This window comes from Podarcis melisellensis (genome assembly GCF_964234715.1).
Source record: "Podarcis melisellensis genome assembly, chromosome: 13".
Lineage (NCBI taxonomy): Eukaryota > Metazoa > Chordata > Lepidosauria > Squamata > Lacertidae > Podarcis > Podarcis melisellensis.
The window spans coordinates 52345056-52359701 of NC_138545.1; the positions used below are offsets into that span (position 1 = coordinate 52345056).

At 42.4% G+C, this 14646-nt stretch overlaps 1 protein-coding gene and 1 long non-coding RNA gene across 8 annotated transcripts in view; one reads left to right on the forward strand and one right to left on the reverse strand.

Moving 5' to 3' along the window:
• Positions 1 to 14646, forward strand: part of LOC309354255 (palmitoyltransferase ZDHHC11-like) — a 34427-nt gene that overhangs the window by 1927 nt on the left and 17854 nt on the right. Inside the window, exons 1-3 of one of the 7 annotated variants that reach the window (XM_081884361.1) lie at positions 5520 to 5587; positions 6150 to 6273; positions 7731 to 7840. In XM_081884361.1, the coding sequence (XP_081740487.1) occupies positions 7823 to 7840 (18 nt within the window). In that variant the 5' untranslated portion in view covers positions 5520 to 5587; positions 6150 to 6273; positions 7731 to 7822. The other 6 variants (XM_081884364.1, XM_081884360.1, XM_081884362.1 and 3 more) reach the window with 6 other exon arrangements.
• Positions 5260 to 7192, reverse strand: LOC309354444. Its single transcript, XR_014162305.1, has 2 exons — positions 7094 to 7192; positions 5260 to 5623 (listed from the first exon to the last, which is right to left on the reverse strand). It is a non-coding gene; the product is annotated as an uncharacterized lncRNA (long non-coding RNA).

The window sequence follows — 14646 nt, forward strand, 5'->3', positions numbered from 1 at the left end:
GGACGGCCCTTGGCTGCTATTATCATCTGGGATGGTGCCAGGCTGCTCTTGATGCGCAGCGTAAATTAATGAGTGAAAGAATAAGAGCTTTAAGGAGCTCACAACTGAGGCAGACTGAGAACACAGAGAGAAAATGGCCGCCACTTATAAGGAGAATGAGTCACATGCCAGAGCGACTCAGTAATTAGCAGTTAGGCCTGAATAACTTTAGTAGGCCCAAATGACTGTGCAATCCCAGCACTTCCCAGCCTGATTTGCTGCTTCTGCTCTCAGGTGTCTTTGTCCCATGACAGCTCTTGTAGAGACCCCTCTTCCTCTTCCTGCAGCCATGCAGGACGTAGTAGATCTGTACGTGGTCTCCTTGCTTTCCGCCTTCCTCCTCCGGGGGCTGCCTGTTGGTCCTCTCGCCATTTCCCCAGCCATTAATCTTCAGACTTTGCTGATTGTCACTCCCACTTTCTCGATGTCTAATATGTCGTGATTTTTAAAATAAATTCAGGCACCGGTTTTTCCGATTCTGTTGCAGCTAAGCCACCCAAGGCTGGGCCTCAACTGCCAAGGGAGGCTGGGATTCTGAGCTGATGTCACAGACTGGTTCCAATCGGTCCGTTTCCTCTAAGCGGGGGACCTCTTTCCCCTCAGGGTGACTGCTGAACACACCACCCAAGAGAAAAAGGAGAAAAGCAAGAAAGAATGAGTGCCAGGAGTTTTCTTTCCCCTGCCCTCCTCCACTGCAACACCTTTTCATTATTATTATTATTATTATTATTATTATTATTATTATTATTATTAAAGTTTTTTTCAAGTTACATTTTCCATAGGTCAGTTTCATTTGTTGAGACATCAGGGTAACATTAGGAAGAAGAGGGGGGAAGAGGTGGAGGGGGCCGGGGGGGGGGTCGGGAGGCAATATTTCTATTTTGCTTCATGTATGTGTGGGGTTTTGTGTCAGCATCACTTGTGTGGGTTCTCTACTATTTGTGTTCCTTTGGTGGTGAGAGAAATTGGGCTTGGCCTTGTTTGTGATTGGCTGTGGTGAACTTTGTTTTCGTGTGTGAGTGGGGCGGGTGGGTGTTTTTGAATTGGGTTAAGCCATCTTGATTCGCATGCTGTTGGCGCTGTGGCATTTGCCCAATCTTTGGGGGTACCTTTGTATTGGGGGAGAGAAAGGGATAACAGGTTAACCAGTAAGAAAGCCTGGAGGCGGAGCCTACCTGATTTTGCGGCTCAGCCTAGTTCGTTGGTTCTTTTGTGTTGGGGGGAGATAGAGGAGTCAGTTAGAGACTGGGACAAGACTGAGAGGGAATAGAGTGACAGCGTTTCGAATATATTTTAAAACTTGCTTGTGTTTGAAATAAACTTTAATCTTCGTTGTTAACTCTAACTGACTGAGAGTCAATACTTCACTGGGGAACCCCGGGGTTTTTTCCACAAAACTGGTGTAAGCGGAAGGATAAAGTTATAATAATAATAATAATAATAATAATAATAATAATAATAATAATAATAATAATAATAATAATTTATTTGTACCCCACCCATCTGGCTGGGTTTCCCCAGCCACTCTGGGCGGCTTCCAACAAAGACCAAAAATACATTAAAATGTCACATATTAAAAGCTTCCCTAAACAGGGCTGCCTTCAGATGTCTTCTAAAAGTCTGGTAATAGTTGTTCTCTTTGACATCTGCTGGGAGGGCGTTCCACAGGGCAGGGGCCACTACCGAGAAGGCCCTCTGCCTGGTTCCCTGTAACTTGGCTTCTCACGGTGAGGGAACCGCCAGAAGGCCCTCGGCGCTGGAGTGGTGTACAGGTCAATAGTCTGTGAAACAACCGGGGTCTGTGTACGAATGCCACAGGCGGGTTCTTGTCATTGTCTTGTTGGGCTATGTATGTGATAAAGGGGAGCCATACCGGGGTGAAGGCGTCTTCTTCTATTTGTCTCCGTGTCAGTTTCAGTTTATTGGTTAATTTTTGTAGTAGGGCTGTTTCCCATACTATTTGGTCCATTCTTACTCCTGACAGGTCTCTCCAGTGTCTGGCTATGATGTTTCTGGCTGCTGAGAGTAGGTGGGTTATGAGTTCTTTGTGATATGAGTGGGCATTATTCTCTTGGAATATGTTTAGTAGGGCCAGTTCTGGCGTGGTTTCTAATACTTGCTTAGTTATTTGACATATTGCATGTAATAAAATTAAAATAATAATAATAATAATAATAATAATAATAATAATAATAATAATAATAATAATAATTTATTATTTATACCCCACCCATCTGGCTAGGCCTCCCCAGCCACTCTGGGAGACTTCCAAAAAAACATTAAAATACAGTAATCCATCAAACATTAAAAGCTTCCCTAAACAGGGCTGCCTTCAGATGTCTTCTAAAAGTCCAGTAGTAGTTGTTCTCTTTGACATCTGGTGGGAGGGCATTCCACAGGGCAGGTGCCACTACCGAGAATGCCCTCTGCCTGGTTCCCTGTAACTTGGCTTCTCACATGGCTGTTGTCCAGAATAGTTGGGTTTTGGGGCATTCCCACCACATGTGGAGGTATGTGCCTGTGGGGGTGCACCCTCTCCAGCATTTTGGTGAGGTTCCTGGGCGTATTAGCGCTAATTTCCTTGGTGTTAGTTACCACCTGTAGGTGAGTTTCAGAGTGAGTTCTCTCCTTCTCATTGATATGGATTTAAAGGAGGGTTTAGACCACATTCTGGTCCACTGAGTGGAGTTAATCTCATAGCCTATGTCATTTTCCCATTTTTTTTTATTATGGCTGGGGGGTATGGGGTTTTGGAGTAATATTTTGTATATTGCGGATACCATCCCTTTGCCGTGTTCCTTTGTTGTTTCAAAGGTTGTCAGGGGCCTAGTTGCTGCTGATTTTACTACTGGATTGTTTAAGAGGGCATGTAATTGGTGGTGTGTTAACCAGGGCAATTGGGTGTCCTCTAGTTTGTCTTGTATTTCTTGTGTTGACAAGGGTTTGTTATTTTTATAAAAGTCTGTTAGGCGATATAGGCCTTTGGTTTGCCAGGTTTTTATTTGGAGGTTTTGTGCTGCGTGATGGAATAGTGGGTGGTGTGCCAGGGGAATTAGTGGGGATGGTGTTGGGGACAGTTGGTCTATTTCCGTTTTCCATACTTTGAGCATGGTCTGTGTGTACCTGGTGAGTGTTGTGGGAATTTTCCTTAGTTTGTTTGGAAGGAATGGGTATGCTGTGGTGCAGGTATTTTCAATTGTGTCCCTCTCTAGGTGTATCCATTGTTTTCTCTTATCTTCTAGTATATATGGGATTATGTGGCGTATTTGGTTGGCGAAGTAATATGCTTCTGTGTTGGAGATTCCCCATCCTCCCTCTGAGGAGGAGAGGTGCAGATATTTGGGGCTTAGTCTTGGTTTTTTGAAGATAAATGTGTAGTTTTTTCTGCCATTTTTCGAGTTGGGTTGGGGATCCAGAATGGGAGGGTTTGGAATAGGTAGGTTAGTTTTGGGAGGGTGATCATTTTGATCATGGCTATTTTGTCTGAGAGAGTGAAGTTCATGTTGTTCCATCTTTTTAGGTCTTTGTTAATTTGCCCCCACAAGGGGTTGTAATTGTTCTCTAGAGCTTCCACTTTGGAGGTTAGATTGTTGATTAATATCTGCAGGGGAGCCGCTGTGGCCTTCAGTATTTCTGCTAATCTCATTTCCATTTCCCTCAGATCTCGTTTCGTTGTTGGGTGGTCATCATCTTGAAGGGGTGTTGTGGTCTCAGCGCTGTTTGCCATCTCCCTGGTTGGTGTCATCTCGCTCTCCCATATGGTTTTGGTTGGATCTGCTTGGCGTCCTTTTGGAGTGGGTGTGTTATGGTTGGGAGTTGTGGTGATGATGGTTCGTGGGTGTTGTTGGGTTGCTGACCTGGACAGGCATTGTTGACTGATGGCTTTTACAGAGTGTTGGAATTAGGCGGTCATTTTTGTTGCATCTGGGCTGTGTTTTAAGGGCTTTTCTGGGGTTTTCCTAGATGCCTCGGTGGCGTTATTGAAGCAGAGAATGGACAAGTAGACAGACAAGTGGACTAACATACAATCAGTTAATATAAAAGGGGTAACTGGCTGAGATGTAAGAGACCGGGGGTGGGGCCAGGGGGAAGATGAGGGGGTTATTTGTGGATATCCCTGTGATGTATATGATTTTCTAAAGGACTTTCTAGTTATTAGCATCCGCCAAATTCACAAATAATAAACTGATCATCTGTTCTGGGAGGAAGGGAGAAGGGAAGGGGAACAGGAGAAGTTATGTGCTATGTTTATAATTTGCTGAAAACCAATAAAAGTTAACACACCGATACAGTATAGATGTGACATTTTAAATGCAACCTGGTACTGTACATACTAAGCTGTCTTCAGTACAGAATTGCATGAAGGATTATTAGATTGGGGGGGGGGGGGGGAGTCCTGGATCTGCAGTTGTTGACATGGGAATTATTTATTACTTTTTTGTAAATTATCTTTATTGAGTTTTCTTACACTTACCCTGTCACACTGAGTAGCCGTGCAAGCAATTATAAATTACAATAACTGATTCCAAAATATAACCATAGGGCTATGAGTTTGTAGAGGCACCTACCTTTTACCAACAGGTTGTGGAAAGTGAGCCTCTTTCTATTCCTGGAAAAGTGGAAGGGCACATGTTTTAAGTGTTGCGCTGTTAAGGTTTGTGTAGTTTGCTGCCTTCCCAGCTGTGTGATGTCATTTAGCCCAAAGTCAAACATTATGAAGTCAGCAGTGAGGTCAATGCACTCTCAGTGGGAGGTGACCCTTCCGGTGCCTTTGATTTCCATTTCATTTCTATGGGACACAGCAAAGTAATTGCGATATTGGCGGGAAAAGTAACAAAGGCATAATGGAGAGAAAAGCAACCCAAGAGAACATAGCGGAAGAGAATGATATAACCAAAGCTCCGATAGATATCTTAAAATGGCATTTTGTGATTAACTTGTGGAGCTCAGTGAAAAATACCGCCTGTCTGTGTTTGAGGAAGGGAATCTCTCTAAATAAAAGTGAAGGAAATTAGTATTTCTAATTTCTAAATTCTATTAGTATGGCTGGGGATCAGAGGACTGGCGGGTCTCTTCTTTGCCATAAAGTGGTAAGAAGCACAGTTAAAAGTGCTATTTTTGCTGGAGGCACTTTTTTATTATGAAGGTAACTGTAGAGATTTTCGAAATAGCAAGTGGTTTATAAAAGCTTGTAAGTAAAAAGAAATATATTCCTCAATCTAATTTTGAAAGATCTTAATTTTTATTAATGCAAAATAACTTCCATGCAGTCAAGGTGCCTAAAGTGTCGCACTCCTTCATTTTGTAAAATACCAGTCTTACCAAGTTACGAGGAAACAGCAAGATTTGGAGGACTAGGTGGGGTGTAAAGATTGAGGAGGTTTTTTTAATAGGTCACAAAATGTCCTGACCTTAACACCTTAAGTTCTTCAGGTAAGTCCCTTGTCAGTTGGTTGCCATGACGACTGCTCCAGTTTTCACAGCTCCAACATTCCAAAAAGAGGCAGACACGGCCCTTCCGGACCAGATGGAGGTCTTCCAGCCACAGGTTGTTTTTATTCCACATTCAGGAAATTATGGATACCTGGGGAGAGGAAGATTAGCTGTAGATGTAGTATATAGGAGTTGCCTGGTACTAATACAGCTGGTGGGAGGATTAATTATGTCTAGAGACTTTTTTGGATCATTATTTGACACCTGCATTTCTTTCAGTGCACTTAGAACATCATACATGTATAGAGGTTTATTATCATGTGTCACTAACAGATGCCTCCAGTCCCAGAGTTAAAAGTACATAAAGTGTCAAAGAAAATAAAGGTTTTATTCAGGAGGCACAAACTGTTACACGCTTCCAAATGCTCATTAAATTAAAATTCACTTAATGGAAGGCAAGGAATTAGTACCGAAGCCTTGCTATAGACGCTGCAGATTCAGATATCCAAACAGGTGGACCTGCATATAGTACTTGTAAACAAATAAGCACCTTAAACCAGCCTTACTTGTTTTGTGCTTTGCTGGTCTGCCAGAAGCAATGGTGGGAGGGAGGGAAGGAGGGGAAAGAGATTGGACAAATAAGAGCATTTGTTCCTTCCTTGTTTGCCTTTTGCAAGGTTTCAGAGGATTTTCCAAGGTCTGCTCACCAGACAAATTTCCAGTCCATGTGTTGTCACCAGATATTCCTGATATGTTACTGTGAAGCCAATATGATCGTCCTATAAACCTCATTTTATTAAAGTGAGCAGCTTTAAGAATCATTTTAGCTGAAAAGTAATACCCCAATATTGTTACGGGGCTGATCCTGGATGAAACCTGCAGGAATTGGGAGGGGTCATAGCTCAGTGGTGGAGCAACTGCTTTGCATGCAGAAGGTTCCAGGTCCAAAACATAGCTGTCAATTTTTCCCTTTTCTTGCGAGGAATCCTATTCGGAATAAAGGAATTTCCCTTCAAGAAGGGGAAACGTTGACAGCTATGGTCCAACCCATAGTATCTCCAGGCAGAGGCTGGGAGATTCCTGCCTGAAATACTTAGGAGCTGCTGAGCAAGGTGATCCAAGGGTCTAGCTGGATAGAAGGCAGTTTCCTATGTCCCTGAACTTCTTTTGGGACATCTACCTGTTGACAGGATGTGAATCACAAATGTTTAAATGGCCCTGTTAATACCGCAGTTCACAAGCTGTGTACACCGAGGTAGTTCTATTAACTATAATACAACTACTTCAGAATAATATGAATTATGGGTTTCACCTCAAGATTCCAAACATTTCTCAGAGTTACTTAGGTTGGAACCCTAACTATGTAAGTCCTATTGAATTCAATGGGGCTCACTCATAAATAAGTGGGGTTGGAAAATTGAGATGGTCATAGTCCCTCAGCAGAATTAATAGGACTGAGGCTGTGATCCCATTCGCAATGACTGGGAAGCGCTGGACTGCAAATCACGCCATGGCACAAATCCTTAGCAAATACTTGCAGAAGTCAGCAATGTATATTATTTTAAAGAACGCCAAAACAAGTATTTAAAAGGGTTAAAGGCTTTAAGGCCCCACAGCTCACCTGTCGTTGCTTGAGTGGAAAACTGGTGAGGAAAACACAGTCAGACTTGCTTCTGTGCCTTTAACACAGGGGGGGAAATCAGTTAAAGGTCTTCACAGCACTCTCTTCTAATATCTGCATAGCAGCTGTTGTTAAAGAAGTAGAGCCTGGTAAAAACAAAAGAAAAAGCTAGCAGGTCTCCCCGCCTCCAGTCATAGGTCTCCTGCTTGGAGAAGTTCATTCTGAAAATCTTGCATCAAGTAATGTTTGTCTGATTTCGTATCAGAGAAGCACTCAGTAACCGGACTTTGGTGATGTGGGTATATTCTGCTATTTTGTATTAGGCAGTTTCTGACAATTACAGTACCTCTAATAGGAAATGGGTGGGTTTCTGTCTCAATCCTGACAAACCAAAGTTTTGCAGGTAGATGACAGCAGGGCGGCTGCTTGAACCATGTCCTCTGTAGGACCCAGGAAAACCACTGCCTTGCCAAGAAGTGGAGTGGAAACGGTTTCCATAGCTACAAAGGGAGTTGCTCTGTTAAAAAGAAACTAAGCAAGTCTTTCTAAAAGTTGTGAAAGGCCATGCTGACAGAGACAGATCCTTTAAATGCCCAACTTTCAGGTAATAAATACTACATGACATTTTGACCCACAGGGGGAAAGATCCCACCGGAGTTGCAGAGCTCATCCAAACCTCTTTCTGCACGGCCCTGGGAAGCGAGGGAGCAGCGGCCTGGCCAGGAGAACATGCTGAACATCGCAGACGTAAGTCGCAAGGGAGAAATTATCCTGAACTTTGGGCTTTTCACTGAATTACTGGCACTGTATACTGAGGGCTCTCTTAGGACAGAAGCAGAAGAATTAGCATTGTACCAATTATTTCTGCAAGTAAGCAAGGGAGACTGAAGGCAGAAAGTTGGGGAAATCCTGCTTTACTTCACCAACAAATGTGTTTCACTCAGTAGCTGCTCACTTATAAACCTTATAAACTGCTCACTTATAAACTTAGTTACTCTGAAACATTACCATCTGTTTGTGGGCAGATACTGACATTTCTCAGCTTTTCCGTATATTTCAACCATCAAGGAATACTCTCACATCAACTTGCTTGCTAGGAAACAGAAGCTGCACATTTACAGAGGATTCTGGGAACAGATATACTAGGAGGGGTTAATATGCTGAAATAGCTGCCTTTTCAGTTACGTACATTTTGTTTTTAATTTGTGAGCTTCCATCACAAATATCTGAGGAGCACCTGCACTTTCCTTAATGGTTTACCATGCTAAACTGCAGATAACTTTTCTGCCATATCAAGTTACTAGCAAAGGTTATGCAACTGACGCCGGGATACTTTTAAAGGTAAGAAGGTGCCTATTGGTAAGATTCCACAAAGAACTAGAGAAAATTCTCCCAAAACTCCCAGGGTTTTCTTTTCCTTTCATTCTCTCAACAGTGAAAAAATCCCTTTTCTGGAAAATAACACCTTCCCTCCAGAAAGACGAGTTCCCAGGGCAGCTTACAGAGTCAGAATACAATAAGTATGCAACAAAACGTACAAAAAGTAGACTAGAAAAATAGCACAGAAAGCTTCAGAAAAGGTACAAACAAGCTAAGATACAAAGGGCTGTGGAAATAAAAGTGTGTTTGAAAAGCAAGTCGGTGTCAGGCAAACCTCCAGAACAGAGGTGCAGGATTACGTTTCAGTTTTTAAAAGCAATTAGTGAGTGTTGCAGTCGCTGTAGTTAAGAAACAAAAATGAAGTGCCTTGGAGAGCGGACTTTGTATTGAAACTGTCATTCAAGAGGACAAAACGCTTCCTTGCATTTGGCTGTAGCAACAATCAATAACTTCCTCCATGCTCTTAAGAGAAAGACATAAGCTAAATGATCATCATATTTGACTACTTTTATGAGTTTGAAAGAGCTCTTAATTGGGGCAGAGCTGATGGCTTAATCTTCCCATGACTGAGGAATGTATGACTGATCCTTTCTAAGATTCTGTAGTGTTCTCATCTCTTGTGTTCATAATAACTCTGGATCTTTTTTTGAGGGGGGGGGGGATAAATCATGCATCATCAGCACTTGTGCAACTGCCTGCCAGATTTTTGTATACGGAAACTGAAATGGCATCTTGGGTTGGAAGTGGAGTTGCGTGTTGGACTCCCTAAAATGTCTGGTGCTTATAGCACACTAGCAGTCATCTGCCAAGTTCCGGTTAAACCACTTTACTCACAACTGGCCTGTTACCTGTTTCAGTGCTGACCACAGTCAAAGTATTTCACCTTTCCTGATGTTTAACAATGCTGTGAGGGCATTTTCCACCTCGGAACACTGCATGTTTGGGCACTGCTATGTGGTGTCAGTTAATGTAAGGCATCAAGACTACAGTAGTACCTCTGGTTAAGAACTTATTTCATTCCAGATGTCCGTTCTTAACCTGAAACTGTTCTCAACCTGAGGTACCACTTTAGCTAATGGGACCTCCCGCTGTCACTGTGCTGCCGCCGCACGATTTCTGTTCTCATCCTGAAGCAAAGTTCTTAACCTGAGGTACTATTTCTGGGTTTGTGGAGTCTGTAACCTGAAGCGTCTGTAACCCGAGGTACCACTGTATTAAAAACTATTCTTTCTTTAAAATCTGATCCTGTGGTCGACATAATTTCATTTGCCAAGGATGAAGGGAAATTTCTGCCCCTTAAACAACTTATTAAAAATTGTTTTCAGATAGAGTCAAATGCCAGGTAGGGTTTTTTTTGTATTTCTGTTTTTTAACCAGACACCTTTTAAACCTATTGATAGGACAATAAAGGCTCACTATGTCAGGTTCCTATTGGAAGACCAGACAAACGCTAGAACATTAGCAGTGACAAAGTTTTTATTGGTGGTTGCAAGAACCAATGATCCCTATATTCTGAACAAAATGCTTGTTTAACCTGGAGGTAGGCTGTCTGAGTTGTGCATTGCTTTGTAACGATTTCTTGGGCCTCTGGACCGTAATAAAGATTGATTTGATTTGATAAATGCTAACCAGAGTGTGAGAGAAAGAGGTGAGAGGCAGGGGGCTTGTGAGACCAACACTTGTCCGTGTGTAGTTCTCAGTCAGTTTAACATTGTGTGTGAACCAGCCCAGTGACTATTAGGGAAGTTTTAGGTATTTCACTTGGAGTGCTGGGACCCACGGTCTGGTTTGGGGAAGCTTTGATGACAAGTAGAACTCTCTTCTGTCACAAGAGATGACAGAAACCATAGTGGTATTAAAGCATGCATTTTATGGAGAAGAAGTTTTAACTTCTGCATTTTCATCTCTGTGTAACGCGTGATAATTGTCTTGTAAAAGTTCACGCAGCTCACCACTAGAAGTCACTAGCTCGCACAATTTACAGATCTCATCTGCATTTTTGCAAGTGCTTTTCTGAAAGCTGGAACAAAACCAGTATCACAGGGATTATTTAATATGAGAACAATCTATTATTTTTACATACTTGATTACCAAACTGGGTTGTACAAAAATTACTTTTCATTAAAGATTTTTTTAACATTTTCACAATAAGATAAAAAACACACCAACCCACACAAAGAATATTGAAAAAGGAAAAGTAAGGAAGATATAAGATTCTCACAAGTATATTCCAACTTTTGTCCCATACAGAAAAAGATGTTTGTCCCCAGCTCTCACCTGGGACCACCTGACTATTCCTAATAAATTACTGTGGTATAACACTATAATTAAGCATTCAATGAAACTCTTCTTTTCTAAACTCATATATGTATATGGACTACAATACATCCGAGACATCAATAATAATCTATCACACATGACCTGAGATATAAGGGAATTTTGTTGATAGGAAGTTACTTTATTTTATTTTCATTCCAGACCCTCCCAAGTGTCTCTATTTTCCAGGGATGTCCCAGATTTAGAGAAGCCATTTAGAAGTTTCTAATTTGATCCAGAATGTCCCACTTTTCCTTAAAGGTAAAGGTACCCCTGCCCGTACGGGCCAGTCATGTCCAACTCTAGGGTTGCGCGCCCATCTCACTTAAGAGGCCGGGGGCCAGCGCTGTCTGGAGACACTTCCAGGTCACGTGGCCAGCGTGACGAAGCTGCTCTGGCGAGCCAGCAACAGCGCAGCACACGGAAACGCTGTTTACCTATAAAGCGGTACCTATTTATCTACTTGCACTTAGGGGTGCTTTCGAACTGCTAGGTGGGTAGGAGCTGGGACCGAGCAATGGGAGCTCACCCCGTCGCGGGGATACGAACCGCCGATCATGCGATCGGCAAGTCCTAGGCACTGAGGTTTTACCCACAGCACCACCCGCGTCCCATACTTTTCCCTAGGATGTCCCTATTTTTATTGGAGAAATGTTGGAGGGAATGGAGTTATCCAACCTCTGAGCTGTCTGAAGGCAATCCTGTATAGGGATTTTAAAAATAATAATTAATGTTATATTATTTTTTTTATATGTTGGAAGCTGCCCAGAGTGGCTGGGACAACCCAGTAAGATGTGTGGGGTATAAATAGTAAAATTATCATTATGAGATGGAACGTCCCTATGCTCATTGAAGAAATGTTGGGGGGTATGTGCTTCTTGTTCTCTTCTTTGCATTAAAAAGGAAAAAATATATTTATGAGAATAATAGCTGATAATCAGGTAATGTTGTGTATTGTAAACAATAGAAAAGACAGTGAATGTATGTTTGGGCAATGCTTTAAATAATAGAATTTTTGAAAACCAAAAAGTAAAAGAGAAAACCCACCACACCACCAGGGGGACATCTGCTGCATTCTTGACTGCAGGTTCGTTATGGTGAGAGAAATTGGCTTTTGAAGACATAGTGCAGGATTCAATCAGCGTAGGGAGAGGAGTGTTGCAAATGCTCGTTCTTTATTGTGCAGTAATTGCATCGGAGACGCATCTCTTGTGCCGTGGGGAGACTTCCAGCAAATGGGAATAACGTCATGTCTTATTGAACACACAACAATGTAGGTATAGGTTTTAAAAGCACTGATGAGTCCTTTGGTCACTTCCTTGCATTATGCACCCCAAAAAATCTTTGTTCCCTAGAGCTACCTAGGCATGCTTTCTCGTAGATTGTCTAATGCCATTATGTAAACGGGAGAGAGCGACTCTCAAAGGCTTGCTGGTGTTCATTGATGAATGGTGGCAGGAAAATGTAGGACTAAGAACAAGGCTAAGAATCCTGCACTGCTTGTTTAAAACAGGCTTGGGTTGCATGAGATGCTAGGCTCTTTACTACCCTTCTCAAAAATGTTTGATTATGTTCTGAAAAAAGCATTTGGTTACCATTTTTGTAGTAGCATGCACAAGGAAAAATATATTTATTGCAGGAGAGCAGAGGTAGTCCGTGTTGTGCCTTCCAGAAATTGCAGGACTACATTGCCCATCATCCATGACTATGATTGGCCATGCAGGATGATGGGAGTTGTAGTCCACATCTAGAGGGCATACACTGGTTGTCCCTGCAGGAGATAATACAATGATTTATGTAACGTTTCAAATATCTTGTGACGGTGAGTGAATTTCTTTGACAATTCTTGATGAAAAATGTGCTGCCTTGATGGAGTTAGCACAGGAGTGAGAGAGACTAGGGAGGAACAAAGCAGCTGCAGGTTCCCTTCTGGAAGCCTGTCCCCGTAAGTCCTAGTTCACCCTACCAAGACGTGTGAACCAGGCCTCTAGGTCAACTTCCTGGGCCATCTCTAAATTCAAGAGCTTCACCAGGGTTAGCTGGAAAAGAGGCATCAGAAAACCATCCAGATTCATTAGCCTCTAGGGGTGGGCCATCCTAACCAGAGACACCACCCTGCACCTTGTTGGAGATAAGCAGTGTCCAGTGCACAGCGGAATGATGAGAAGTATGAGCCAACATGCTCTATACTACTTTATTTACAGTTCAAAGCTGGTATGTTACAGAAAAACATTTTCCCTCTGCCGGAGCAGAGAAAGCGTCATCTCTCCTCTAAAGCACGGAGAGAGTCACCAACTGAAACTGCAAAGAGCAGTGAAAAACAGGAAACCAGTGTACGTCACATCCAGTCTCCCGTTCCCGTGGGAACCCAACAGTACAGACTCTGTGGAATGTAAACAACCTGTCTCGTGACAAGCACTTCGCTGCACAGAGAAGAAAGCAGAAACCAACATCCTCCCCCTTTCTGTGAACATCTCTGGGCAGCGTGTTCGTACAATATCAGTACAAACCCAACTTCTGCACATAGGTACAGTGTTGATCCCTTGATACAATCTTGGACAATACATCAGCAGGAATTTCATTACCTGGCATATAGGACACCATTACGAGTCCCTTCTGAATATGTTCCCTAGCATGTTGCACCTTCAATTGCAAGTGCTTCGTGCTTTGCTTACAACCTTCAGAATTCAGCAAAGCCAAACATGCTTTGTTGTCCTGGTAAACCTGGATTGGACATTTGACAGGAATTTTCATGTCTTTGCACAATTGTAACAACCATTCACAATCTTTAAGTGAATAAGACAGTGCATTCAGTTCAGCTTCACAAGTACTTAAGCTAACTGTTGTTTGCTTCTTGCATGACCAATCAAATAGACCCTGATTGTACTTATAGCAAACTCCAGACGTACTTTTCCTGTCTGTAGTGTCACTTCCAAAACTTGCATCTGCAAATATCTCAAGACCACCAGACTTCTGATTGTCAAATCTCAGTCTGTAATGCATAGTGCCTTTCAAATACCGCGCTATGCGTTTCAGAGCTTTCCAATCCTTAACAGTAGGATTGTTGACTTGTCTGCTTAGCAAATTACAGCTTACAGCAATGTCTGGTCTTGAACATCTGGCAATGAAGTTTAGCTTGCCTAGCACACTTCTGTACAGTGTAGTGTCAGAAAATGCTTCTTCAGTGTCATCTACCTGATAACCTGTTATCATCGGTGTGTCCACAGGGTTAGCATCCATCAGGTTTAGTTTGCTTAACACATCAGCAATTTTCCGTGACTGGTGTACTAGAATGTTACCATCTTGATCTCTCTCTATTTCCAGAGATAGGTAGTTGTTTACCTCACCAAGATCTTTCATGTCAAAGTGCTCTTTCAGTTGAGCTAGGGCGTTATTGTACATTGTGACATCTTTCCAAAAGAATAAAAGATCATCAACATAAAACAAACAATACAGTTTCTTTTGCCCCTCCTCTTTGACAAACACACATGGGTCAGCTTTCCCTTGCTGAAAACCTAGAGAAAACAATACTTCAGTGAGTTTTGTGTGCCAACACCGTGCACTTTGTTTGAGACCATAAAGGGATTTTTTCAGAGCACAAACAAATCCCTGTTTTACCTGTACGCCATCAGGTGGAAGCATATAAAGTGATTCACCTAGAGATCCGTACAGAAAAGCTGTATTCACATCATGGTGACTAATGTGTAAATTTTCTTCTGCAGCTAGCTTGAGCATAAGCCTAATGCTCTCATACCTCACTGTGGGTGAGTAGGTCTCGTGATAGTCTTCACCTGGTACCTGAGCAAAACCTCTGGCTACCAATCTGGCTTTGTGTCTGACTATTTTGCCATTTTGAT